We start from the raw sequence: 26665 nt of genomic DNA on the forward strand, positions 1-26665 counted from the left end.
CTGGGGGAGCGGAGAGCGGGAGGTGGGCGGGAGGAGGGTGTGACCGCGCAGTGGAGGTAAGAGGCCCTTGTGTGGCTGAAAGCGGTGCTTGGAGGCGCCTGGTGTTTGGAAACGGCCAGTCTCCAACCCCGCGGGCTGTCTGGGCCCGTGGTTCCATGTGCCAGCGCACCCGCCAGCCCCTGTGCTGCCGCTCCAGCCTCGCTCAAACCCCAGAGGCGAGTTTGGCTGCACTGGAATCCTCCGCGGCGCGGATAATCCAGGCCCCGCGGGGCTCGGGGCCCTGGTCTCCGCTCGCGCAGTCCCCGGCCCCCGGGCCCCTTCTTCACAGCCAAGGCGGGTGCTGTGGGTGGAGGCTGTGGCCACGCCCGCCCAGGAACGGGCCCACGGGTGCCGGGTGGGGAGAGCTGGGACCTGTGGAGGGGACCGCGTCTTTCCTCCCTGCCAGCACCCCAAGTGTGGCAGAGACCGCCCCCCGAACGATGACTCTCTGTCGCGTGCCTCGCACAGACGTAGTGACCGCCTTGCCTGCGGAGGCTTAGGAACTCAGTGTCTGCTCTGGTCACTCACTCCAGGTTCGGGAAGGCGCTGTCCATGTCCACACCGGGCGAGAGGATCCCGCGACCGCCACGATGAGCGCGTCCTACGTGAAGAGTACGTGGGTTGGGGGTTGGGGGGCCCTGGGAGCGCCCAGCGCTGCCTCGCGGGGGCTGAGTCCTCAGCGCGCGCGGGCTTTGTCGCCGCAGAGCTGTCCGCCATCCTGCTGGACGCCGTCACCGACAAGGACCCGCTGGTGCAGGAGCAGGTATGCAGCGCCCTGTGCGCCCTCGGAGAGTCGCAGCCGGAGGGGACGCTCAGCGCCTGCGAGGAGCACCTGCGGCAGCACGAAAAGGTGTGGGACCTGGGCCCGCGTCACCACACCGGGGGCGGGGCCTGCGGGTGTGGGGGCGGGGCTTTCGGGCGGGGTCAGTGGGGTCTGTAGGGTGAGGCTGGGCGCAAAACACCCTGCGCAGGGAGCCGCACCTGCAGCCCCTGAGCGTGTGGTGGGGGCGTGTCCAGGACAGATGTCCTGCCCCGTCTTGTGGCTGTGGGTTGGGACCTCCGGGGACGGGGGTTCAGCGCTGCAGCGTCCTGCCGCTGGCGAACTGAGGCCCAGCGTTGCCGTCGCCTTCCACTCAGGGGCTGGCAGTGGGTCGGCTCTCCCTGCCAGGGTCCACACCGCGCCGACCGAGGGGGAGAAAGCCATTCCTCATCAACTGCAGTAACGGGAGGGAGCTGGGCGCACCCCCCGGAGAGGGTCTGCGGGCGGAGGAGGTACCTCGCCGCCTTCCCCTGGACTTGGCTGACTTGCCAGCCTGCGTCAGGCTCTGGGGACCACCCGCTGGCTGTGCAGTGCTCTCCCTTACCCAAGTGGGTGCGTCCCGAGACCCCCAGTGGGTGCCTGAACTCCAGATGGCACTGGACCCTGCACCTACGATGTTCTTCCCTCTATACACCCACCTTCTCACCTAACGGACGCACTCCTGGCTTCTCCTCGGCACACCTGAGGTGTCAGCGTCCCTGCTCTCGCTCTTGGGGCCGTTGCTAAGTAAAATGAGGGCGACCCGAACACAGGCAGTCGATGCCGCGGCAGTCGATCTGGTGCCCAGGGGCTGCTCGGCGGCTCCTGGGCGGGGAGCGTGTCCCTGGTGGTGACGCTGGACAGGGGAGGACTCGCATCCTGGACGGGGCAGGGGGTTCGCCACACCGCTCGGGCCGGGCCGGGGCGGCAGAGGCCGCGCCTGCCATCTGCACGCCAGCAGGCTGCAGGGGCCGCCTAGAAGGTCCGTGTCCCGCGTGTGTGGGAAGCTGTGAGCAGCCCCGGGGGCCAGAGAGGACGCCCCCGTGCGGGGCGGGCAGGGTGGTGGCGGCGTGAGTGGCCCCGCACAGAGCACGCTGGGCTCGGGCAGGGCGCCTGGCGCGCGCCTCCCCTGCCCGCCCTCCCTCGATGGCCCCTCCCTTCAGCTGGCACATCCGTACCGGACGATGATCCTGAGGGCCATGGAGACGGTCGTGAGCAACCACATCAGCGAGCTGGACAAGGACGCGGCCCGGGCCGCCGTCCTCCTGGCCTCCAGCGAGATGACCAGGGCGAAGGTATGCGGGGTGGAGGCCGCGCCGCTCCCCGGCCCGCCGGGCTCTGCAGGTGGACGTGGGGGTGCCAGTGCCCACGGCCCCCAGTCTGGGGTCGGAGCCAGGCTCAGGGTGGGCTTTTTCTCCCACGCTGTGCCCCTTCGCCCGCAGGTGGAGCGGGTGCCGTGGCGCCTGTGGGTGGGGGGGCTGGGCCTGAGGCCGCTGACAGGGCTTGCTGGGGAGCTGGGGAGCTGGAGAGCTGGGCGCCGAGGGCAGGGTGTGTCGACTCCGCCTCCCGGGCCGGCGGGGTGTGGGCCGCGGCCTCCCCCGGCCGGGCCGTCAGAGCGCACTTTCCCCCGGGGAGCAGGACGTCGTCCATGACTGGCAGCAGGCTGCCAGCGGCGTCCTCGTGGCCGTGGGGAAGCGCTTCGTGGGCATGGTGATGGAGGAGCTGCTCAGCAAGTTCCAGCCCGGGACCCTGCCGCACTGCTTTGTGGTGCAGACGCTGGCCAACCTGTCAGTGTCCAATGGTAGGTGGCGGCTCGGCCTCGACTCCCTTCCGCCCGGGGCCGCGAGCTTCTCTGAGCCCCGTGGGCCCCTCGGTTCCTTGTGCTCAGCAGCCTCGCTGCCCCCACACCCCCTCCCCGCCACGGCCGAGCAGGAGGAGCTCGGGCCTGCGGGGTGCGGGAGGGCACGGGGCGTGGGGGAGAGGGGAGGTGACGCAGGGTCCCTGTCACGCGCCCGTCGCAGTGTTCGGCATGGTGCCTTTCCTGACGACCGTCCTGAGCACCATGCTGCCCATGCTGGGCCTGGCCAGGCACGACTCCATGAGGGTGGTGTTCTGCTGCGGTGAGTCGGGCCCCAGGGCAGGCAGGGCTCCCGAGGGCAGGGGCTCGTGGGGGTCAGGGGCCCTCAGGCCTCAGGAGGAGGGCGGGACCGTGAGGGGACGGGCGACTTCTCCCTGTGTCTGTGTCCCGTCTCGTGGGGACACAGCCTTGTTGCATTAAGGCCCACTCCACTCTAGGGACTGCGTTTTAGCTAATTGCATCTTCAAAGACCCTCTTTCCAAGCAAGGCCCCTCCTGAGGTCTGGGAAGGGCATGGACTTGGGGCGGCAGTGCTTACCCCGTGGAATCCCAGGGTGTGCGCTGGGCCGGCGCACTGGGGCGGTCGCGGGTCCGGAAGGGGCAGCACGCACGTCGGGTGTGGAGCCCGCAGCCGCCGGCCACTGACGGCTGGCGGCTGCAGCCCTGCAGCGCTTCAGCGAGAGCACCCTCGAGTACCTGGCCAACCTGGACCAGGCCCCGGACCCCACGGTCAGGAAGGACGCCTTTGCCACCGACATCGGCAGTGCCTACGACACCCTCTTTTATCAGTGGCTGCAGAGCCGCGAAGCCAAGGTGCGCCCCAGCTTGCTGGCCGCCCTCTCCCCCCCCCCCCGCCCCTGAGACTGCCCTCCCAGGCCCCCTCCCACCGCCTCGGCCTCTGTTCCGTGGGGAGGGGACGGAGCCGTCTGCCTACACGTGTCCCGTCCCAGGTCCCCGCGGCCGGGAAGCGGGGTCCTCATCAGGGAGCGGACGTGCCCTTGCGGCCTCCCCTGCAGGTCCCCACAGAGCACGCTGGTCTGGGCCCCCGTCGCTGGGCACATCACCCCCACCTCACCCGCCGGGGGGAGGGCTGAGGCCCGAGGACCCCATCGGGGGCACCCGCTTTCCTCCCATCGGCCCTGGTTCTTGGTGAACGAGCTCTTTGCCTCTCTGTCCCCTGTGGGCCGGGAGCCTGGTCACCGTGGTTTGTGCTGCTGTCCCCTCAGCTCCGGCTCGCTGTGGTGGAGGCCCTGGGGCCCATGAGCCATTTGCTGCCCGGCGAGAAGCTGGAGGAGCAGCTGCCCAAGCTCCTGCCCGGAGTCCTCGCCCTCTACAAGAAGCACGCCGAGACCTCGCACGTGTCCAAGGTGCAGCACTCAGCCTGGGCCCGGTCTGGGGCACCCGCCTCCGACAGGAGCGGAGCCGCCCTGAGACCTGCTCTGGGCAGCAGCTCGGGACCCGCTCCACCCGCCTCATCCCTCGTCCCCTTTCCTGATCCCTCCCGTCCCCTCTGGCTTGCAGAGGGGGGGGGAGGGCTGGGGGCTTCTGGCGGCCCTGACGGCCCCTCTGCCCAGCAGAGCCTGGGCCAGATCCTCGAGGCCGCGGTGAGTGTGGGCAGCCGCACGCTGGAGGTCCAGCTGGACGCCCTCCTGGCCACTCTGCACGCTCAGGTAGGCTGGGGGTGGGTGAGGTCATGGGACCCCTGTGGGGACCGTGGGGGCGTCCTGGTCGGATACGCGGTGTGGGGTCACGGGAACTCGGTGCCGGGGGCTGCTGTGTCACAGGGAAATGGATTGGGGAGATATCCTTGATCTCAGTGGGTGCAGAGAAAGCTTTCGATGCAGTGCCGTACCCGCTCACCCTGGAAACTCCTGGCAGCTGGGGCTGGGGAGGAGTTTCTCTGACTTGGTCAAGTTTATTCACCCTCGGCAGACGCCCTAGCGAGCAGGAGGCGGACGCGGCCCCGATGGGGCTAAGAGCAGGAGGAGCCCCCCTCCCTGCGAACGGGCTCGGGGCCGCTTCCAGGAGGCGGGGGACGGAAATGGGACGTGCGTGGCTTGGGGGCGGGGGGTGCAGTGTCCGTCATCGCTGTCTCCTAGTCCTGGTCCCCCTTTGTTCCCCCTCGGCCCTGGCCTCCTTTCAACGCACAGCCGGCCCCGCGCAGCACAGCGCGAACCGCCAGGCCCACGTGCACGGGGGCGCTTCTCAGTGAACGCCGCGGTTTCTTCCGTAGCCCTCCGTGTTGTGAGGGCACGGCACACGACACACATAACTGACCCAGCGCGTGCTCATGGGCCCTTGATGGAGCTGGTGAGGCTTCCGGTCACAGTGGGCCGCCAGTAGTAAGTTCTGGGGGAGACAAAGTTACACGTGGATTTCTGACTGCTCGGGCTTCGGCGCCCCCGACTCGCCGGTGTTCGGGGCTGCGCTGTGTGAGGGGCTGCTGGCCGCCTGTCCTGCTAGAGGGACCGCTGCGCAAGGCCGGGGTCTGGCTGTCCCGTGCGCGGCTCTGTCCCAGCACCCAGAACAGCACCTGTCGCTTGCCAGCACCCAGTGACCCTTGCTGTGCGGCTGACGACGACACTCACCCAGAAATCACGCAGGCGCCCCACGCGCATCAGAACCAGCTGTGCAGGGCGGCAGGACCCCTCTCCACCCGCAGGGGCGCACGGAGCGGGCAGGGCAAGTCCTTTATCTTGGGGCTCTGTTCGTGACACTCTTTTGCCACACGACATAATTTTCACGCCACCCTTTGTCTTTGATGGTATGGCCCAGGTTCCCTTATGCCGAGAAAGCCCTTTGACCCTGCGCTTGCTCGTCACATCCTCCCGTTTCCCTGCACTTTTTTTTTAAGACTTTATTTATTTTTAGAGAGGGAAGGGAGGGAGAAAGAGAGAGAGAAACCTCCGTGTGCGGTTGCTGGGGGTTATAGCCTGCAACCCAGACGTGTGCCCCGACTGGGAATGGAACCAGTGACCCTTGGGTTCACAGGCCAGTGCTCAGTCCACTGAGCCACACCAGCCAGGACGCCCCCCCACGTGTGCTGTGGCACCCACCCCGAGTTTACTTAGGGAGAGGCGAGCGAGACTCGGGTTTGCCTTTCTTCCACACGGCTGCCCGTGTGCCCTGGCTGCTGCTGCCGCTGCTGCTGCTGGGACCAGTGACCACGACACTGAGCGCCTCCAGCAGAAACGGTCCCGCAGTCCCTGTGGCCAGATGCCCAGGAGCCGCTCCCTGGTGGCTCTGGCGGGTTCCGTGTGGTCGCAGTCACTGTGGGGCTGGAGGCTCCGCCTCGGCGCTGGCTCCCTCGCGTGGCTCCCCATAGGGCTGCTTGGAGGTCCTCAGCACACGGCTCTGCTCCCCCAGAGTGAGCGTCCAACCAGAGAGCAGACAGGAGAGGCGTCTTTTGGGACCAGGGCGGTCTCTACAGCGGGAACCCTGGGCAGGGCCCGTGGGTGCCTCTGCTGCACACGACGGCGGGCTCTACTGGAGCAGCCAGACTCCCTCCCCCCCACCGAGGCTGCCCAGCCGGGTGCCCAGAGGGCTGTCGGCCCTCCCGCAGCCTGTCCAATCACCCGGTAACTCCTGCTCCGGCAGGTGAGGCCTGCCGACACCTGCACTGGCTGCAACTGGCCGGCGCAGGTGGAAGCCGGAGGGCGCCCCCCCTCCCCTGGCAGTGCCTGTGTCTGGCACTCGCCAGGCATGTGTGGCCTGCCCTCTCGCCCACCTGGGACCCAGGGCAGCCGAGCCATGCCCGTCACCTCCGCCCCTCTGCCCTCTGGAGCAGATCTGCGTGCCGGTGGAGTCCTCCAGCCCCATCGTGACCAGCAACCGGAAGGAGGTGCTGCGCTGCTTCACCGTGCTGGGTGAGTGGGGCGGGGCTCCGTGGGCCTCGGCCCCCAGCGCGCCCCCTGCTGGCCGGGTTTGGAGGTGCCGGCAGCGTGCAGCAGGGGCTGACCCTTGCTGTCTGTGTGCTCCGCTGCAGCGTGCTTCTCGCCTGAACGCCTGCTGGCCTTCCTGCTGCCCAAGCTGGACACCAGCAACGAGAGGACCCGCGTGGGCAGCCTGCAGGTCCTGAGGCACATCATCAACTCGGCCGGTGAGTGCGCAGAGCGGCGCCTGAGAGGCGGCGGAGTGAAGGGGGCCCCCCACGCTGAGTTCTTTGTGAAAAGTTTGCCTCAGACACTGGCTGCAGATGCTGGACGCCGCGTGAAGGCGCGCGGACAGGTGACAGAGAGCTCGCAAGGCCCTGCCGCCCGCAGGGGCTGTCTCTTTGGCCCTTTAGGGAGCGAGTGTGCGGATCAGCCCCGAGAGGCTCAGGGGGCGGCACCGGGTTGCACTCGGCACCAAGGATGTGAGGCAGTTTGGGCAGGGGCAGGGGCAGTGGTGGGCTGGACAGAGTGTAGCCCGCTGCTCACTGGCTCCTGAATAAAGCCCCCCCCCCCCCCCCACGGAGCAGGAAACCAAGGCTGAGGGAGGCGCAGGGACCCCGGGGCCCCTTGGGCAGCAGCTGAGATGGAGGCTCCCTCCGGTGCCCAGTGGGTTCTGCTCACTTTGGGGAGAGGCGCTTCCTTCCGCCCAGAAGCTCCCCGCTTTGGCTGCCCGGCGTGCGGGCCTTGCCTGGGCTGCGTCTGCCTTCGCGCTGGTGCTCGCGCGAGTCGGCGCGTGCTCGCCCGCTTCGTTTTCCCTGTAGGCACACACGTGTCTGTCTGGACGTGCAAGGACAGATTTTTTCGTAACCAAAGGCCTCCTTGTCACAGCCTCGCACACCGCGGGTCACTGGTGCCCGCACGCTCGGCTCTGCCACGTGACACGCACAGAAACGTGCACCGTGGTTGCAGCGCAGCGCAGCGACCTGTCACAGCGAGCCGTGTGCCCGCCCCGTGAGGACCAGGCACGCCCGACCTCCGACAGCACTGCCTGACGGGCCGAGAGTGAAGGGCCGTGTCTGCCTTCTCTCCCCGCATCCCCTGTCTGTGGGTTTTGCACGTCAGATGCTTTCATTTTGCTTTGGGGGAGCACCCAGTGCACTAGCCCGCCCCTCGGCCGGCCCTATGCGCTCAGGGGGGCGAACGGCGCAGCTGCGAGAGGCGGACCTATCGCGGCCCCAGCTCACGCAGCTCCCTCCGCCCCTGGGCCCAGGCGGCGCGCACACGGGTCAGTCTTACGTTTCCGCCGCTGGGGTGGGCGTGCGGCGGCGTCTCCTCGTGGTTTCTGTAACACTCAGAAACCGCGTCGCTCCCGACTTAGAGGGGAAGTTCCGCAGTGCCTCGTTGGTCGGTCAGGAGCCCTACATTACGTTCTGTGACATGCAGAGATCGCGAGTGTGACTTGGTGACTTTTGCACGTTGTTCACTTATGTGAGTTACTCAGATCAAAGCGTGGAACGTCTCAGGCGACCCCAGAGGTGCCCGCGAGCTCCTTCCCACACGGCAGCCCCCGCCCTCAGTGGTGACCGCTGTGCTGGCTTCCGCCGCAGCGGGTTAGCTCTGCCCTTGCGGGAGTGAGCTCGCCGAGAGAGACGGTCCCTCGCCGCTGCCTCTTCCACCGAGAGGCCTGTCTTCGGGACTCATACGTGTTGTGTGTGTGCTGTTCCTCCTTTTCTGTTGTGAGCTGGATTCCAGTGTCGTTTGTGAATAAAAATTACCATCTTGACCCTGGCTGCTCTGGCTCAGCAAACTGAGTGCCAGCCTGCAAACCGAAAGGTCGCTGGTTCAATTCCCAGTCAGGGCACAGGCCTGGGTTGCGGGCCAGGTCCCCAGTAGGGGGCGTGTGAGAGGCAAGCACACATTGTGTTTCTCTCCCTCTCTTCCCCCCGCTTCCCCTCTCTCTGCAAATAAATGAACGAAATCTTTTTAAAAGTTTGTTATCCTGGTATTGGAAGTTGAGGTTGTTTCCAGTTTTTGGCAATTTATGAAGAAAACTGATATGAATTGCTTTTTTTTACTTTTCTTAAAATGACTTGGAGGGTTTTTGTTTTATTCCTGCCCTCCAGCCCCTCTCCTCGGGCAGCCGTCAGCTTGTTCTCTGCATCTGTGGGTCTGCTTCTGTTCTGTTGGTTCGTTCGTTTGTTTTGTCCTTCAGATGCCCCCTGTGACTGAAATCACACGGTGTCTGTCTGTCTGTCTCTGACTTACTCCCTTAGAGTCATGCCCTCTGGGCCCATCCATGTCGTCACAAACGGCACGATCTCACTCTTCCTTACGGCCGAGTGATGTCCCATCACGTGTGTGAGCCGCCCGCGCGCCGTGGCTGCCGTGGGCGGTGCTGCGTGGGGCAGAGGGCACACGTCCCGCTCTCGGCAGCGAGGGTGTCTGCCGTCCTGCCTGAGGGGGCTCGTTCCCTGGGGCCCAGGGGAGGCCTGCGTGTTGGGAACAGTTTCTGCGGGTGGTACCTGATGGCCCGTGTCTCGGGTCATAAAATACAAAGTCCTCGGTTCACATCTCCTTGACCGTCCTGTTGCCTTCAACCGCCAGCCTTCTAGCTTTTCAAAGGGGTAACGTGTTATTTGGGATAAAAAATGATTCATCCCCTGGAGAGGAGCGGTGGGCTATGAGTACATGCTCCCCTCACCCCCACACGGAGGGCCACGCCGAGGCCGGAGCCTGGCGGCGGCCTGGGTCCCGTGGGGAGGCTGAGCCGCCTGTTCGTCTCCTGCAGCTGCTCAGATGGAGGTGAAGAAGCCCTTCATCCTCTCCTCCATGAAGCTGCCTCTTCAGGACACCAACTGCAAGGTCAGTCGCAGGGCCAGCTGAGCTGTGCCACCAGCTGCTGCAGGGCGTGTGGCCAGCTGGGACCGGACACCGCCCCTGCCCGCGGCCACCCTCAGCAGCGCAGGGCGTGTGTGCCCGGGAGCCCCCAGGTCTCGTTCCTGACACAGCGCCCAGGCCCACCCCCGGGCCCCAGAGCTCCCTGGAAGGACTGCAGAGCTCGTGAAAGAGGTTGGACTCACAGCTGTGGTTTATGACGGTGAAAAGACACGGCAGCCTCAGCTGTGACTCGGGCCCAGGAGGCTGCGGCGTGGAGCCCCCGTCCCCTCCCTGTGCAGTTGTGGGCAGCGGTGTGACAGCACACAGGGGCTGCCACCCTGGGAGCCCCCAGCCCGCGCCCAGGGTCTTTACCGGGCCCCCATCATGCAGACCTGGTGGCTGCAGGGCTGACAGTCACCAGCCCCAGAAGGCTGAGCTGGTGGGCGTGGCCCAGGGGGAGGTGCCCGCCCCTGGGAGAGGGCGCTGTTCACTGAGTGGGGCTGGTTGGCGGCCTCAGCCTCCCAGGGAGTTTGGGCGACCTCCCCCTGCAGGGTGAGAGGGGCTGGGGCAGGAGGAGCACAGCCCCGGGTGTGGGACGTTTCAGGCTGGACGGGGCTGCCTGTGCCGTGAGGGGCTGTGCAGGTGTGGCGAAGGCACAGCGCGGCCAGAGGGAGGGGTGAGACTTGTGGGTGCAGACTGGACTGTCCGGGACTGTCCCCCCGTGCAGGTGAAGCGGGCGGCGGTGCAGGTGATCAGCGCCATGGCCCACCACGGCTACCTGGAGCAGCCCGGCGGCGAGGCGATGCTGGAGTACGTCGTGCAGCAGTGCGCACTGCCCCCCGACGCCGAGGTGAGGCCCCCGCACCGGCCAGGGCCTGGCGGCTCGGCCGGGGGCTGGCGGGGTGGCTGCGGCCTCGGGCTGTGTGCCCAGCAGACGTCTCCAGTGTCCAGTCGGGGCCTCTGCACCCCGGCGGTCAGTTCCTGGGCGCCAGCACTCAGGTGGGAGAGGCAGAGCAGGCAGGCGGCTCTCTTTGGGGCTCTGCTGTTGGAAACGGTGCTGAGACAACCCCAGCTTCTCCTTGAGGGAGAGCAAGGCAGACCCCGGTGGAGTGGACGTTGCGGGGCGGCCGCGGCATCCCTGCCACCAGCCTGCGGTGACTGTGCAGACTGAGCCGCTGTTCAGGTTCCTCGGGACCTCCCCCAGAACATCCTGTCCCCCGCAGACAGTCCTGCCCTCCCTTTCCCGTCTGCTGCCTCCAGCACAAGGCTGCGCGCGCCGTCCCAGTGCTGAGGGGAGCACGTCCCGCCGTTTACTGTTCAAGGCCCGGCCGTCAGCCAGGCGCACGAGTGCTCCGTGAATGCCGGGGGACCCTCGCAGCCCCCAGAGGCAGCCTGACCGTGACTCACTGTCGGGCTGACCCGTCGCTGGGTGGGAGTTGCTGATATTTCGTTGGGAGATTTTGCGCCCCGTCGGAGGGATGTTGGCCTGTGCATCCCTGGGAACGTCTTTCGCTGCTGCCGCTAGAGCCTCCCTGCGTGTGGGTACGTTCCCTCCTCTTCTGATTCGTGAAAGAGTGTGTGGAGAATCGGTATCATTTTTCCTTCCGTCTTCGGTAGAATTCCTCGGTGGTGCCATGGCCTGGAGGTTCCTTTGTCAGGAAGGTGTTAACTGTGAATTCGGCTTCTTTGATAGACAAGGGGCCGTTTAGGTGATGTGTCCTCCCGGCCGAGCTTCGGTGGTGAATCTCAGGGCCGGCGGCGCTGAGCGCGCCGCCTGCGCGGTGACGCACGGGGCTCGCCGGCCCAGGGCCCCGCAGTCGGACTCCGTTCTGTGCACAGGTCTCCGTGCCTCCCGGAGGGGCCGCAGGGCGCACTCCGACAGCGGCGGAACGCAGCCACACGGGCGGGCGCCGTCTCTGCGCCTTGGAGTTCAAAGTCCCGGGTTTTCGTTGGAGGCAGGCTGCGCAGGCGCTCAGGGCCTCGGCACCGGGACCAGCGAGATCAGTTGGGGGCTGCTTCAAGGCCAAGCTCCCTGATGCATGGAAGACAGTTTGTTGGGTCCTTAGAAAATTTAATGGAATTACCATCTGACCCAGCCGTTCCACTCCCGGGTACACCCCCAAAAGAACTGACAGCAGGGTCTGGAAGACAGGTCTGCACAGCCGTGCTCACGGCGGCGTGATTCGCAACGTCTGAAACGTAAGCGTCCGCCGTGTCCCGCGGTGGAGGGGGAGGGGCGGTACACGCCGTGTGCCAGCCGCGCAGCAAAGGACGGAGTTCTGACGCGCGCTACAACTCGGGCGAACTTGGAGAATTTGCTGATTAAACTTTCACCTAGTTTTAGAATCAGTTTGTGATTTTCCAACTCCATTGATTTTTCTGTGCTTATCGCTTGGCCATTGGCCATAACAAAGGGCTCTCTCCCCATTCTCGCGCTCTTGTCTGTGTGGCCTGTGGATCGCCGGTTGCTGTGCTGCGCGGGGTCCTTAATCCGGTTCCGTCGCTGGTTTGATGACCGGATCGTGCCGCACGTGGCCCATGTCCCTGTGGCAGGGCCTGCGTCCTTCTCTGAGGCGTGACCTCCCCACACCACAGGGGGTTCCAGGCTCACCCCGAGCTGTCCCTGCCTCCAGCTCCCGGCCCTTTTCAGAGGAGCTCCCTTTGCCTTTTACTTGTGCGGGGCCTGCCTCCTTGTGTCTTTGAGTGTTTCCGGCTCTCCGTCTCCCTCCAACTCTGGGGCTTGTGTTGCCTATATGGCAGCACTTCTACCTTTTAGGTCTTTCTCTCTCGTCCTTTATTGTCCCTCCAAGTCTTCCGCGGCTCCTCCGAGTCAGCCGTCCCTTCCTCAGCAATAACCATTTCACTGCTCACCTCCTGAGTTGCATTGTCTTTCAACTGCTACAATGTTTCACGTTGTTTTCCCTCATTTTTGGTTCACGTCCATGTTTCCCGCCTGCAGCATGCTTCTCGGGGCACGTCGGTGTTCTCCGTCCGTGTCCCTCCTACTGCGGCTCCCAGTGGGCTGGGACGGGCCTCGGCGTCACTGTCAGATGGTCTGCAGTTTTTACGTGGGCTCTTTTTAAATTTTTTAAAGATTTTATTTATTATTTATAGAGAGGGGAAGGGAGGGAGAGAAAGAGAAACATCACTGTGTGGTTGCCTCTCGGGTGCCCCCTACTGGGCACCTGGCCCGCAACCCAGGCATGTGCCTCGGCTGGGAATTGAACCCGCGATCCTTTGGTTCTCAGGCCAGCACTCAATCCACTGAGCCATACCAGCCAGGGCCACTTGGGTTCTTTATTAACCCAGAGTTTCTTACAGGACTGTAGAATTTTTCTGGGGGAACGGCTTGTCATGGCTGTGTGGATTTGCCCCTTTACTGCATCATCTGCATCTCTGCATCGGCCCCGGCCGGGGTTGCTTCCGTTCGAGAGTCTGTTTGCAGCCTGCCGGGCGGTCAGGCTGTCAGAGTGGTCTCCGTGTGTCTGGTGTATTTCTAGAGCTTCAAAAACGGTTGTTCAAGGCCTACCCGCCCCTAGTTTTCCCGCTTGGCCTTGATTTCCGAGTGAGAGGTCCGACCAGCGCCCGCAGGTGCTGCAGCCGCTCGGTGCGGCGCTGGCGGCTTCCCGGGCGTGTGTGGGAGGGAGTGCAGCCTTTGCGGAGCCGGCCGCTCCCTCGCTCAGGAGCCGCCGGGAAGCCCGGGCAACGGTGCTGTGGCTGCGCTCTTCGGAGTCGAAGGTGGGAGTGTTGTCGGTGGCCCTCTTCCAGGAAGGCCCGGCCACGGTGGAGGGCAGAGTGCTGGGGCCGGGCGAGGTCTCCGCTCATGCAGTCGGGGGCTTGCAGGAGCGGCCGCGGGTGTCCGTTGTTTCGGAGACCAGAACGAAGCTGGGCGAGCCGCTTTCCTGGCGGATCTTAGTGCGCCGACTGCATTTCCCGCCCGTGGGGACACGGGTGTCCCTGCGGTGGGGGCTGGGCAGGGCCTGACCAGCCTCCATTCAGGCTGGGTCCTGCTGGCCCAGAGCCCGCGGCCGGGTATCTCGGAGAAGGGAGACGCTAGGCGCAGTGACCCACTTGCTTCTGCCTTCCCCACCCCCCAGCCTCAGAAGCCCGGGGGCCCTGCGGCGGAGCCCCCGGCCGACAGCGTGCGCGCCGTCAGCGTCAGCACCCTCTACCTGGTCAGCACCACCGTGGACCGGATGAGCGACGTGAGTGCACGCCCCGCCCCTGCCCTGTGACTGACCGGCCCCCACTGGCCCTGCAGCTAGCGCCTGCTTAACTGACTAGACCTTCCCGGCGCCGCGTGCCTGGGGTGGGGGCTCCTCGAAGCTGCCCCCCACCCTCCCGCGCCAGCTTTGATCCTGAGACCAACCACGGCACCGCCCCCAGGTCCTCTGGCCGTACCTGCTCCAGTTCCTCACCCCCGAGCGCTTCACCGGGGCGCTGACCCCGCTCTGCCGGAGCCTCGTGCACTTGGCCCAGAAGAGACAGGAGGCGGGGGCGGACGCCCTGCTCATCCAGTACGACGGCAACGGTGCGCGGAGCCCCAGCCTGTGACCCCGCCCCCACCCCGCCCCGGCCCCGCCCCGTGTCCGCGCCAGCTGCGCCCCTAGCAGCCACTGAGTGTGGCGTCTCCTTTGCAGTGACCCTGCCGTCTCCCTTCGCCATAGCCACCAGGCTCCTGGTAAGCGGCGCGGCGTCCTCCTCCGAGGGGTGTCAGCAGAGGGGCGGGTGCTCCCCCTGTCCCTGGGCGCCTGTCCTGGCGCTGTCACGGCCGAGGGAAGGACGCTGCCCCAGGCGCTGTCTTCTGGGTGTCTGGGAGCTGTTTTGAGGGGCCCTTGGGGGCAGCCCTGTGATCCTGCGTGGCTGCGAGCGCCCCCTGTGCCTTGCAGACCGTGTCTTCCCGCCCCTACCTGGGGGATGGCCGCGGGGCGGCCTCACTTCGCCTCCTGAGCGTCCTGCATCGGGACATCCACCCTCTGCTGGGGCCGCGGTGGGCCACGACCGTCCCCCTGCTGCTGGAGTACCTGGAGGGTGAGGCCCAGGAGGCGGGTGGGCCCTGCACTTTTGACCCCATTCTGCCGGCCAGGGCGGCGCTGGCTGCGGGGCCAGGGTTTGCAAGCGGGAAGAAGCCGTCTCCACCATGGCTCAGGAAGGGGTCTGGACAGCAGGCCAAAGGGCGCTGCTGCTGGTGTCCCTTGGGGGTGCCTGGGGTGCCGACCTGCTCTGGATTTCCTCTGTGCTCTGGAAGGTGGGGTGTGGCCTGGGCCCCGGGTGCTCTGAACACCTCTCTCTTTTATCTGCCGGGACGGGCCTCCTTGCCAGGCTGATGGGAGACTGTCGTTTCAGAACACAGCGAGGAAACCCTGCCACAGAAGGAGTGGGAGGAGAAGCTGCTGGTGGTGAGCGAAGGGAGAAGGGACCAAGGTGTGGCCTGGCCCGGGTGGGGAGGCCCTGGGGCTGCACCTTCCCAGGGCAGTGACACCTGCCTTGACCTAGTGGTGTGGCTGGTGGCGGGAGACAGGTGGGTGTCTCTGGGGGGAGGACTGTCAGCCACCCTCACAGACTGCCCACTCTGCTGTGACAGCCACTCACGGGGGCTGTGCGCTGCCCTGGCCATGGCAGCCCCCTGGCGTGTCCATTGCCTGGCCCAGAGCTGCCTGTGGCCCTATGACCTGGTGCATGTCTGCCTGGACGAGAAGGTCACCCACCACCGTCTAGAGCCATGGCATGGGACCCCTGAGGTCACTGTGGGCGCCCCTGGGCCTTGGCCCCTCCCCGGCCAGCCCAATGCCAGCTGAGCCCCCGAGGCCGCTCCCGCCCACAGTTCCTTCGGGACAGCCTGGCTGTCGTGTCCGACAACACGTGGACCTGCCAGCTGAGCCTGGAGATGTGCAAGCAGCTGCCCTGCTCCAACGGGACGCCCCAGGAGAAGGTGGGGGGGCACCCCAGGAGAAGGGGTGGGGGGGCCGCCCCAGGAGAAGGTGGGGGGTGGGTAGCCTGCCGGGGTCTTGGGGGTAATGGTCCTTGGGTCCAAGTTCCTGTACTTTGATTCCGTGTCATTTGCTGCCTAAGCCTGCCTGGTGGCCCGTGGGGCCCTGGCAGAACTAGGAGGAGAAGGCCTGCGGGCCGCCTCGGAGTGGCTGGTGGCCGTGCCGTGGCCGGTGCCCTGGGCTCCCAGCAGCCCCCCCCCCCCCTCGTCGGCTGGCGTGCCGGGCCCCCTCTGCCGGCGTCAGCACAGCACTCTCCCCGGCCCTGCCGCAGAACTTCCTGTACAAATGCGTGGGGACCACCCTGGGTGCCGCCTCCAGCAAGGACGTGGTGCGGAAGCTGCTGCAGGAGCTGCTGGAAACGGCCAGATACCAGGAGGAGGCTGAGCGTGAGGTGCCCGCCCGGCCCCGCCCCCGGGAGCCCCGGGCCCACGGCCGGCCGGCTGGCCGGCTGGCAGCGTTCGCTGTCCTCTCTCAGGCTTGGGGCCGGTGAGGGCGTGCGTGCACGCGTGTGTGCTGCACAGAGGCAGCCGTGTGGTGTGGGCTCGTACGTGCCGTGTGCGTGCCCCTCCTACCCCGCTCCTGCACGTCCCCACCCCAGTGTGAATGCTCCGCGCGCCTCCCCAGGGCCTGGCCTGCTGCTTTGGGATCTGTGCCATCTCCCACCTGGATGACACCCTGGCCCAGCTGGAGGACTTCGTGAGGTCGGACATGTCCAGGAAGTCCATGGGCATTTTCAACATCTTCAAGGTACAGCAGCATCCAGGCTCGGGAGCAGCTCATGGGGGCCGTCCCGGGCTCGGGGTGCCCTGCAGGTGGGGGGGCGGGGCAGGTGCTGGAGACGCATGCAGTCTCTGCTTCCTCGTGGGCAGGGCAACCGAGTGGGGGCTCCCTCCCGGCTGGTGACGAGGGGCACGCTGCCCTCCACTGTCCCACCTGCCTCCTGCTGGTCCGCTGCCCCCTGGTGGCTGGTGGAGGCAGCGTTCTTGCCGAAGCCCATTTCCGGGCGGTGCGGACCTCATGCCTCCACCCACGCCCTTGTCTCTCGGGGCTGTGTCTCCCGGTGCCTGTCCCTGTGCCAGAATCTCAGGGCGGGACTGGCTGTGCAGGTGTGAGCAGGCCCCGAGGCCGGAGGGGACCCTGGCTCGGCTCCCCAGCTCTTCCTCCTGCCTGACGCCCCGCCCCTTGGTCCCCTACTCAGATCTCTGGCCTCTGTCCCTTGGTCCCCAAACAGCTTAAGTCTGGCTTGTCCGCCTCTCCCCGAGAGAGGGACAGGCTCTCCTGGGGTTGGGTGTGGTCAGGTCGAGCCGCTGATCGCTGGCGGCTCTGCTCTCCTCCTAGGCGCCCTGGCCAGAGGGCGGGGGGGAGGGGGGGGGGGGGGACGTGCGAGGCCCCCTGGGGGCCTCCCTGTGTAACTGCGCCCCGCTCCCCGCCCTGCCCCCAGGACCGCAGCGAGAACGAGGCGGAGCGTGTGAAGGGCGCGCTGATCCTGTGCTACGGGCACGTGGCGGCGCAGGCGCCCCGGGAGCTGGTGCTGGCCAGGGCCGAGTCCGACATCCTGCGGAACGTGTTCCAGTGCTTCAGCACCAAGGTGGGCGCCGGGCGGGCCCTGGGGGCGGGGCGCCGAGGCCCCGGGCTCGTGTTTTAACGCCTCTCGCTTTTCGTTGTTCAGGTTCTGGGAATAAAGGTAGAGACCAAGGTACAGTGTGTAGGAGATAAGTGCGACTCTGCCTTTCTCTCTCCGCTGGGCGGGCTGAGCTTCAGGGGCAGGAGCCGTGGGACACCCTTGGGGGGCCTCCTGGTCCGGGGCCTCCTGCTCCCGGTCTGTGGGGACAGCGTTCTGGAGCCCCACCCAGGGCCTGTCCTCCTGCACCTCGGAGCGGCCCCTCCTTTGCTGGGCTCGGGCCCAGGCTCCGCACGGTGGGCGGGTGGGAAGAAGGGGGCCTTCTGCCCTCTGAGCAGCGAAGGTGGATCCGGTGGATTCGCAGGCGGGCGCAGGGGGCCGAGCACCGCAGCCCGTCTCCCGGCTCCGCTCCCTGATGCTCGGGGGGCTGACCTTCCGGCGAGCCCTGGGGAACTGGGAACGGGCTGAGCTCTGCAGCCAGTGACGGCGGCCTCCGGCCTCACTAACTCGCTTCCCTCCGGAACCTCTGGCACTAACCTGGAAGCTGAAGACAGACCCTCTGGTCTCCTGGGGCTGGCTGGGGGTGGGGCTGTCCTGAGGGTTCTCTTTTCCTTGTGCCCATTAGAGTCGGGGTGGGGTGCACACCCCCCTCCTTGGCCCCCAGAGGCCAAGTTGGGAGCATCGGCAGGGGCAGCCCCGCTGTCCTGGGGCTCTTCTTGGGTGTGCCTCCTCTGCCTCCTTGTGGGACCCTTTCAGCCACCCCGCGGGGTGCAGGGGGGTGCAGGGGACAGGGCTGCTGCCATTTGCCTGCAGTTACCTGCCCACGGCTGCGACCCAGGGACCCCAGGGCCTGTGCCAGGCAAAACCCAGTGCCTCACGGCTCCTGCGTGGTGCCCTCTTGGTCCTGGTGGCTTTGACAAGCCCTTAAGAACAGGGGGGCGGTGGAGTGTCCAACCCCCTGCTGTGGGCAGCCACCCATTCTGGGCTCAAGCCCGTGGGCAGAGAGGCAGTGGCCACCACTTCAGGGTGGACCCACGCCGCGCAGTGGGCGTTGGCGGCCTCCTGCAGCCGGCCTTCCCCGCAGGACCCGGCCCTGCAGCTGTGCCTCGTCCAGAGCGTGTGCATGGTGTGCCAGGCCATCTGCAGCAGCGCACAGGCCGGCTCCTTCCACTTCTCCAGGAAGGCAGAGCTAGTGGCCCAGATGATGGTAAGGCCACGCAGGGCCTGGTGGGTTCCCCTGGTGGCTGGAGGGCACTGGGGCCAGCAAGGGGAGGTAGGCCTGGGGAGGCTGAGGTGCACGCAGCCAGGGCCCGGGCACAGCCAGGGCAGCTGCTTGGGAGGACAGCCGCGCCCTGGCCCGGGGCTGAGTCGCGCACCGCCCCCCAGGACTTCATCAAGGCAGAGCCCCCGGACTCCATGCGGACGCGCATTCGGAAGAAGGCCATGCTCGCCTGCACCCACTTGGTGTATCCTCTTCTCCGCGCGTGGGCTCCCGGGGGGAGGGCCTGGGGGTGGCCCGGCAGGCCTGGCCCTTGACTCGCCGCTCAGCTCCCTGGAGCCTGAGCTGGAAGAGCAGGTGCAGACGGACATGGTTCACGGCTGTCTGCACAGCGTCATGGCGGTGCCGCCCGAGCCCCAGGGGGAGGACGACCAGCAGGAGGTATCACCGGGCGCCCCTCGGCCCCTGCTCGAGTCTGTGGGGGGCAGGGGAGCGGCCGCTGCGGGCGGAGGGCTCACCGGTGGGGCCGGCACCTGCTCCCCTTTCAGTCCCTGCACCTGGACACTATGCGCGCCCTCGAGGACCTGCTGAGGAGCGTCCTTCGGCGGAACCTGACGCCGCAGGGCCTGCAGATCATGGTGGAGGTGGGCGGCGGGACAGCGTGCACCCCGGCGGGGGGGGGGCGGCAGAGGGCACCTAGCAGCCGACGCTCACTTGTTCCTCAGGGCCCTCCTCGCCTGGGGGCAGCGCAGGGGCCACTGGGTGCTTTCTGCAGTGCTGTGGGGTCTGCGGGCAGGCGTGCATGTGGGGGCAGGCCCTGACCCAGGTGGGGCCTGGAGCCTGTCCTCTGTCCCTTCCATCTCATGCTGCCTGGATGCAGAAATGCTGCAGGTGCTCCAGGTGTGAGCTTCCGACTGTCTGGGGCCATCGAGACAGTGGGATGGGCAGGTGGTGGCCACCCCGTCCCTTCGTGGGCCCGGCCTGCTCCGGGTCCACCTGGGGTGGCCGCACGTGTGGCCAGGCCAGCAGGACAGAGGTGGGGCAGGGTGAGCTGTAGCGGTGCCCTGCCCTGACCAGGCCCTGCCGGGCCCCGAAGGGGAAGGGTGGCCTGGTAGGGCCCGTGGTGCCCGGGCTCCTGGGCCCCACGTCCCCCAGGCTGGCCCCTGTGTGAAGGCCCCTTCTTTCCCAGCACCTGAGCCCGTGGATCAAGTCCCCTCGGGGCTACGAGCGGGCGCGGGCGCTGGGCCTGAGCGCGGGGCTGCTGCAGTTCTTCCTGGAGCACCTGCACGTCAGCGTGAGTAACGGGGGCGGCACGCTGCCCCGCCCCTTCCCGGGTGGCTCGTTCCCGGGCCCCGAGCTTGAGGTCTGCCACCCTCGTGTCACAAAGCGTCCAGCGGGCTTTCTGACTGTCGGCTGGCCATCACCCTGGGCTCCTGTCACAACCCACAGAGAACCCCTGCTCTCCCTGGAGACGCAGATGGAGGGCCGGTCGCGACCAGGTGTGTCCTCAGAGCTGGCCACGCTGAGTCCTGCCCGAGGGGCTCCTTTGTCCTTAGAGCCCGTGCGCCCGCCAGGGCTGAGGTGTGCTGTGTCCCGCCTGAGGGAGAGCATGCTGGGGAGCCGGGCGCAGGAGGAGGAGATGAGGGCGTTGGAAGTGGACGTGGCAGTGTGGGCAAAGATGGAGCCTGGCCCTGCAGGGTGCTGCCAGGGGGGCGGACCCTGTGTGGGTGGCCTCTGCTGGTGGGCAGGGCGGCCCCAGGCGCCCGTGGTGCTGTGTGCTGCGGTGTCGGGTGAGACTCCGGAGCTCGCGCCTGCGCTGTCGTCCCTGCAGGGCCGTTAGTCCAGGTGATGTGGGGCCAACGGGCCGAGCCCTGACGTGCCTGGTGGGGGGGTGACGGGCGCGGGGACTCGGGAGCAGAGCCAGCAGCTCTGTGAGGACGGGTCCCTGTGCCGTGACCGCCTGCTGCTGGCGCCCGGGACAGTGTGGGTTCGGGGTGCTCGGTCACCGGGTAGTTTGTAAGACCCCTTCGTTACTTCTGGTGAGATCTCAGCCAGTGAGTGTCCTTGTGCCGTCCAGATAGGTGGTCACGGGGTGTGCGGACCTGGGGTTTGGCCCTCCCCCCAGCACTCGCAGGCTGTAGCCCCTCCCTTGCCTGGCCCTTCGGGAGCTGTGGCCCCACCTTTGGTGGTTCCGCTGCTGAGCACGAGGAGCGGCCTCCTGGGCCACGTTCACTCTTCCTCGTGTTCCTCAGCTCCTTACTCGTTCTAATGAGGGCTTTTTAAAAAAATATTTTTATTGATTATGCTATTACAGTTTTCCCAGTTTCCCCCATCCCCCCTCCACACTGCACCCCCCACCCTCCAGCATTCCCCCCAACTTAGTTCATGTCCATGGGTTGTACATGTAAGTCCTTTGAGTCCTCCGTTTCCTGTACCATTTTTATCTCTCCCCATCTATTTTATGCCTGACAATTATGCTGCTTCTTCCCTGTACCTTCCCCCCCATTCCCTCCTCCCCCTCCCCACTGAACTCCCTCCATGTGATCTCCATCTCTCTGATTCTGTTCCTGTTCTGGTTGTTTGCTTACTTTTTATTTTTGTTGTTTTTCTTTTCTTTTAGGTTCATTTGTTGATAGTTGTGACTTTGTTGTCATTTTACTGTTCATGTTTTTTTTTATCTTCTTGTTCTTAGATAAGTCCCTTTAACATTTCATATAATAAGGGCTTGGTGATGATGAACTCCTTTAACTTGACCTTATCGGAGAAGCACTTTACCTGCCGCTCCATTCCAAATGAGAGCTTTGCTGGATAGAGTCATCTTGGATGTGCACCCCTTGCCTTTCATGGTCTAGAATACTTCTTTCCAGCCCCTTCTTGCCTGATGAGGACTTTCTTTAAATTTACTGACTTGAGAGAGAGGGAGGGAGGGGGTGAGAGAGAGGTTTGTTGTTCCACGGACCCTTGCACCCACGGGCTGCCTCCTGCACGTGCCCTGACGGGGGTGGAACCCGCAGCCCTGGCGTTGGGGACACTGCTGCAGCGCCCGGAGCCCCAGCCGAGGCCCCAGCGAGCACCGTTGTCAGGAGCACAGACGGGGCTTCGCCAGATGCCTTTTTTTCATCTGTCAGGATAATTGTCAGCCTTTTCTCTTGGTGTTTGGTTATTTTTTAAAATGCACCTGAACTTGCATTCTTCATGTGGCCAGCCCTGCCGTGTGTCTCCCAGCGGCTCTCTGCTTGGGGCCTCCACGGACAGGCCTTGCCCACGCGGGCGCTTCCGTGGCCAGCCCCCCTCCAGTGTGTCTTTGTGCGAACCGTGAGGGACTTCTGACCTGGCCAAAGCAAACCGCAGCTGGTCCCTGGGGTCCTTCTCCCACACTCCTGCCCCCCCTCCTCCTGCCAGTCCCCATGCTGGCGACCCCAGGGCCGGAACGGAGGCGGTGGGGCAGGAAGGCCGAGTGGTGTGAGCCAGGGGTGGTGGCTGGGGCTGCAAGTCCCAGGGCAGGAGGTGGCCAGGCTCCGCGTTCGCGGAGAGGAAAGGCTCTGAGTAGCGCGGCCGGGACCCAGTTCGGATGCGGAGGGGTTTCCCTCACCAGAGGGGTTTGCCTTCTGGGGGCGGGGCCCTGGTGGCCGCGGGGCCCCGGCGGCGGCGGTGGTGGAATCAGCTGCCCTCTAGCTGCCCGTGAGGCTCTCTTCATCTGCCCTCCGACTCTCAGCATGCGCAGGCCCGCCAGCCTGGGCCTCCTGTCCTCTTGGGGGCCCCGTCAGCTGGGCGTGGGTGGGGCGGACCTGAGTGGGGCCCACACTGGGGTGGCAGGGGCGGGCCTCCCCAGGGGCCCTGCGTCCTGCGCTCCCCCCTCCCTGCCCAGGGTCCCCGCAGCTCCCGCCCCCCTGCTCCGATCCAGGCCCTGGTGCCCTTCCACAACTTGGGCCTGCTCGTCGGCCTCTTCTCCCCACGGTGTGCGGACCTGTGGCCGGCCACCCGCCAGGAGGCCGTGAGCTGTGTCTACTCCCTGCTCTACCTCCAGCTGGGCTACGAGGGTGAGCCCCTGGCTGGGCAGAGGTGCCACGGGGATGAGGAGCAGAGTCCGGGCCTCCAGTGGCCAGGAGGCCCTGCCCAGCTCCGCGCTCCGTCCTGTCCCTGCAGGCTTCTCCCGCGACTACCAGGACGACGTGGCCGAGCGGCTCCTCACTCTCAAAGATGGCCTGGTGCACCCCGACCCTGCCATCCTCTTCCACACCTGCCACAGCATCGCGCAGGTACCTGCACGCCAGGCCACGGAGGGCCTCCGGCAGGAGCCTAGTGCCTCCCGGGGCCCCGCAGGCTTGGGGTGCGGGGATGGGAGCAACGTCGGGCTTCGTTCAGAGAAGCAGCTGTGCGGCCCCGCCGCCGGCACCCTGCTGACCCCAGGGTGTTGAGGGCGCTGGCCGCCCTGGAGCCCGCCCCCCGCCAGGGCAGTGCCCCTCCTGGAGGCCCTGCCTCAGCTCTGACGCGGAGCGCTCCTCCTAGATCATCGCGAAGCGCCTGCCGCCGGATCAGCTCATCAGCCTCCTGCTCACCCTGTTTGAGAGCCTGGGAGACCCCGACAAGAACTGCTCCCGCGCGGCCACCGTCCTGATCAACTGCCTGCTGAAGGAGCGGGGCAGCCTGCTCCAGGAGAAGGTGCGGCGGGAGGGGCGGGGCCTGCCCCGGGGCGGGGCCTTCCGGGCGGGGCGGGGCCTGCCCGGGGAGGGTGGGGCGTGGTGCAGGCCGGGCAGCTGCTCCGCCCTGCTCTGGGGGGCGTGGCCCTCACTGCTCCGCCCCTTTCCCTGCGGGCCTGATAGGGACAAATTCTTCTCCTTTGTTCGAAGACCCGAAGACCGAGGTTAGGTTTTAGCAGAGGTCACGCTGCTCAGAAAGTGAGGTGAGGAGAGGAAATGGGAAGGCGCCGGGGCGGACGGCCCGGAGCTGGTGGGGACTCCGGTCCTGAGGGTCAGCGCCAGGTGCAGGGAGGCCTTGGCGGTGCTGCCCACGCCCACCCCTGCCGGGCAGGCCACCAGGCTCCGGTGGCCGCCGGGGCGCCTGGGGCAGATCCCTCTCTAACAGTGTGCACGGCTTCCACACGCGTCGGCGGGCTACTGGGACATCCTCTTTCGTGAGGACACCGGGCTTCGGCCCGTTTTCTCTGGGTTGCCTGTGCCTCTCTTGCCGATTCGTACTTGATGCATTGTGGACACGAGTCGAGCTTGCTGATGGAGGAGCAGTGGCCGAGGGCCGTGTGTGGTGTGACGCCTGAGAGGAGAAGCACCCTCACGGGGCACTGGGGCAGGGGCGGGGCTGCGGGGTGGTGGGGGTCAGGACCCGCGGGCGCTGTGCAGCAGGAGGTTGGGGAGCAGGCACAGGTGTGACAGTCCGAGTTTGCCAGGCAAAGGTTTGGGCTTTACTTAGCACTGGGTGGAGTGACGCAGCGCCCGGCTCCTGGGGGCCGCAGCATTATGGATGAGACAAATTCACACGGACCGCCGAGTCCCGTGGAGGAAAAGGGACGGCGCAGCTTCTCTCTCAAGACGAGAGCACCTCGACCCTGGCCTTGACAGGCTTTAATTGGGTTCAGTTTGCACGGGAACACAGGGCGTCTCCGTGAAGCTCACCCATCATTGTCAGGCAGAAATGATTAAACAATAGATAGCATTCAAAGAACTCTGAGAACTTATTCTGCGTCAGGGTCAGATAGTTAAAGGGCCGTAAAACTCTGGGGAACAAACTCATTTCAGGCTTGGCCCTTTATCATTTAAATTGAGGGTATTAGGAAAGCAGGTTTCACAGGATTTAATGCTTTCTCTCTTAGGCCTGATCGCCCCGGGCAACCCGCCCTTTCCAGCCCAGGGCCGCACCCACCTCCAGCTTTGTTTCAGGCTTAAGTCAGGCAGGGAAGTAAGGCAGCCAAGAGATTAGCAGACTTCTTGCAGCCAGAATGAGGACTCAGGCTATGTCAAAGCTGAGGGGTGAGGGTCCATCACCCCCTTTTACTACAGGCCCCCTAGTCCTTCCCTGGGGGCCCCTTCATGACCATACCTGTCTTAGGTCGTCCCTCTTTTGAGGAATCTTACGTGCCATTGGCTAACCAGTCCTCTGCCCGGGGACCAATCAGAGTGAAGGGAAAGGGGGCAGAGGAGGTGCCCCTACAAGGAAGACAAGCTTTGTCTCCTAAGTGGCTTATGGTCCCAAGGTCCTTTACTCAGCCTTAGCCACGGGGGGTTCCCAACAGTGGGGCTCCCTCCCAGGTCTGGTGTGGGGGCAGGAAGGTGCCCTGTGGCTCTGCAGGAGGAGGGGACGGCCAGCTGCAGGGGACAGCGGCCGCCGGTGGCCCCTGTGTTCACACACGTCTTGTGTGTCCTTTCAGCCCTCGACGGGCACGCGGGGGCTCTGTCTCTGAGCTTCTGTGAGCAAGGCCGTGAGCACGGCGTGTGAACGTCGCCCCGGCACCCTGTTTCCTGTGCCCCTGGGTAGATACCCAGGAGCAGGGTCGCAGGGCCCTGTGGTCGTTCAGCCGAGTCCTTGGAGGAGTGGCCGCGCTGTTTTCCGTGGTGGCGGCGCCAGCTCATGTCCCCACCGACGGTGCGCGAGGCTCCGCCGTCTCTGCTCCGCCCAGCGCTGGTTTCCTCGGGCTTCGTCTCCAGCTGTGCCGGCGGGCGGGCAGCGCGGTGGCCCCTGTGGTGCTGGCCTGCGTTCCCCGCCTTCCCCAGCCTTCCTGGGCGCTCGCTGCCCGTTTGCGTGTCTGCTTTGGAGACACGTCCGTCCGGGTCCTTCTCCTGCCTTTAAGGCAGGTTATTTGGTTTTTTGTTTTGAGCTCTCTGTGTGTCCTGGGCATTAACCCCTGACCAGTTGCATAACTTGTAGGTGTTCCTGCCTGTTCTGTGGGTTGGCTTTTCCCTCCGTGGGTCGCGTCCTTTGGCGCATAAGAGTTCGGTGTAGTGACGTGTCTGTTTTTGCTTTTGGTGTAATGTCCAAGAAATCATCTCCAAATCCCATGTCATAAAGCTTCCCCCCGTGTTGTTCTGGCAGTTTTGTAGCTTTGGGCCCCCCCTCCCTGTTCTTGGTGAAGGCAGGTGCCCCGGGACCCAGGGGCTGGCGGAGGGCACGGTCGGCCCACTGCCTTGTCCTGGGGACTGTTTCCCTCAGCACCGTCTCCTCCGTTTTCACCCCACACCTAGGTGTTCTCCAGGTGTGCAGCATGGCAGTGGGGGTCCCTGCGGTTGGCGCCAGCCCCTGCCTAGGGCACGGGGCCCTGCATGGTGAGGCCATGCCCGCCAGCATTGGACAGGGCCTTCGAGCCGCGCTGGGCTGGCTGGAGGCCAGTCGGGGCTGTGCTGCAGGGCATCCATCCCCTGCCCCCCATCCCCACCGGCCCTGAGGAGGCCCCAGGCTGGCCAGCAGCTACCTACAGCATCGCCCTGGTTGCCCTGTCTGTCTGTGGCTTCTACAGAGGGGGCCATGGCCCGTGCTCTCCCGGCCCGTTCCAGCCTCGGTCTGGGGAGTTGCTCCGTCCCCCCTTCTCTGCCCCTCACCCCAGCCCACTGCCCACCTTCTCCTTGGTCAGAGTGGGCGGCTGGGTGGCACCCGTGCCCCCGGGCTGGGTGCCCCTACGTGGGACGTGCGGGGCTTCGGGGTCTGCTGGCCTCAGTGCTGCATGCCCACCCCGGCCGCGCCGAGAGGCGCTGCAGCCCCCGGGGCTCCCCTCCCGCAGCCCCGCACGGACGGCGCCCAGCCTGGGCACTCCCCAGGGCTTCCCTCCGCCCCCGGCCTGACCTCGGTGCCTGTCGCCCGCAGGTGCCCGAGATTGTGAGTGTGCTGCGCTGCAGGGTGCAGGACACCCAGGACGCGCACGTCCTGCAGGCCGCACAGCACAGCGTGCACATCCTGGCGTCCCAGCACTGCCCGGCCGTGGTGTCCAGCCTCCTGGGCAGCCCCCTGCCCTTCGACAGGTACCGGGCACCGCCAGCCTGCGGGGGCGGGGGGCCCTCCTGCCCCGGTGTGGTACCCTGTGCCCCCAGCCCCCCCTCCCGCCTCTGCTCTGCTTCTCTGCGTGGGGAGCCAAGGGAACCCCAGGCCCTGGGGTGGGGGGGGGACACCCCAGCCCTTGGGTCGCTGTCGTGGGCTGTGCCCTCTGCTTCCCCTGGCCTGTCCCCTGCAGGCAGCACCGCCATCTGTGGGCAGACACTGGGGCATGGCTCTCCCTGGGAGCCAGGAAAGGGCCCCGCCCCCACGTCCCACTCCCAGCTCCGAGCTCCTGCCATGCCCCGTCCTGCCTGTGCACTGCCTCCCCTCCGCCGCTCACTCTCCAGGGGGCCGTTGCCCTGGCCGCAAGCCTGCCTGTGCTGTCTGTCTGTGCTGTCCGCGCTGCGGGTGGGG

General features: G+C 66.2%; 1 protein-coding gene across 5 annotated transcripts in view; it reads left to right on the forward strand.

Annotated features, from left to right (window-relative positions):
- Nucleotides 1-26665, forward strand: part of MROH1 (maestro heat like repeat family member 1) — a 42593-nt gene that overhangs the window by 7742 nt on the left and 8186 nt on the right. For 2 of the 5 annotated variants that reach the window (XM_036031579.1, XM_036031580.1), the window contains exons 3-33: nt 573-651; nt 744-889; nt 2002-2133; nt 2477-2639; nt 2860-2958; nt 3357-3508; nt 3922-4062; nt 4270-4365; nt 6483-6561; nt 6681-6794; nt 9356-9429; nt 10172-10294; nt 13542-13649; nt 13831-13975; nt 14085-14125; nt 14334-14475; nt 14791-14843; nt 15269-15376; nt 15706-15825; nt 16059-16181; nt 16876-17022; nt 17104-17130; nt 18140-18262; nt 18442-18521; nt 18604-18715; nt 18823-18918; nt 19464-19568; nt 22179-22314; nt 22421-22533; nt 22784-22936; nt 26084-26238. In XM_036031579.1, coding sequence (XP_035887472.1) covers nt 630-651; nt 744-889; nt 2002-2133; nt 2477-2639; nt 2860-2958; nt 3357-3508; nt 3922-4062; nt 4270-4365; nt 6483-6561; nt 6681-6794; nt 9356-9429; nt 10172-10294; nt 13542-13649; nt 13831-13975; nt 14085-14125; nt 14334-14475; nt 14791-14843; nt 15269-15376; nt 15706-15825; nt 16059-16181; nt 16876-17022; nt 17104-17130; nt 18140-18262; nt 18442-18521; nt 18604-18715; nt 18823-18918; nt 19464-19568; nt 22179-22314; nt 22421-22533; nt 22784-22936; nt 26084-26238 — 3428 coding nt within the window. In that variant the 5' untranslated portion in view covers nt 573-629. The remainder of the gene's footprint in view (nt 1-572; nt 652-743; nt 890-2001; nt 2134-2476; nt 2640-2859; nt 2959-3356; nt 3509-3921; nt 4063-4269; nt 4366-6482; nt 6562-6680; nt 6795-9355; nt 9430-10171; nt 10295-13541; nt 13650-13830; nt 13976-14084; nt 14126-14333; nt 14476-14790; nt 14844-15268; nt 15377-15705; nt 15826-16058; nt 16182-16875; nt 17023-17103; nt 17131-18139; nt 18263-18441; nt 18522-18603; nt 18716-18822; nt 18919-19463; nt 19569-22178; nt 22315-22420; nt 22534-22783; nt 22937-26083; nt 26239-26665) is intronic. The other 3 variants (XM_028533700.2, XM_036031581.1, XM_028533701.2) reach the window with 3 other exon arrangements.

Source organism: Phyllostomus discolor, chromosome 7 (assembly GCF_004126475.2).
Source record: "Phyllostomus discolor isolate MPI-MPIP mPhyDis1 chromosome 7, mPhyDis1.pri.v3, whole genome shotgun sequence".
In the NCBI taxonomy this organism is placed as follows: domain Eukaryota; kingdom Metazoa; phylum Chordata; class Mammalia; order Chiroptera; family Phyllostomidae; genus Phyllostomus; species Phyllostomus discolor.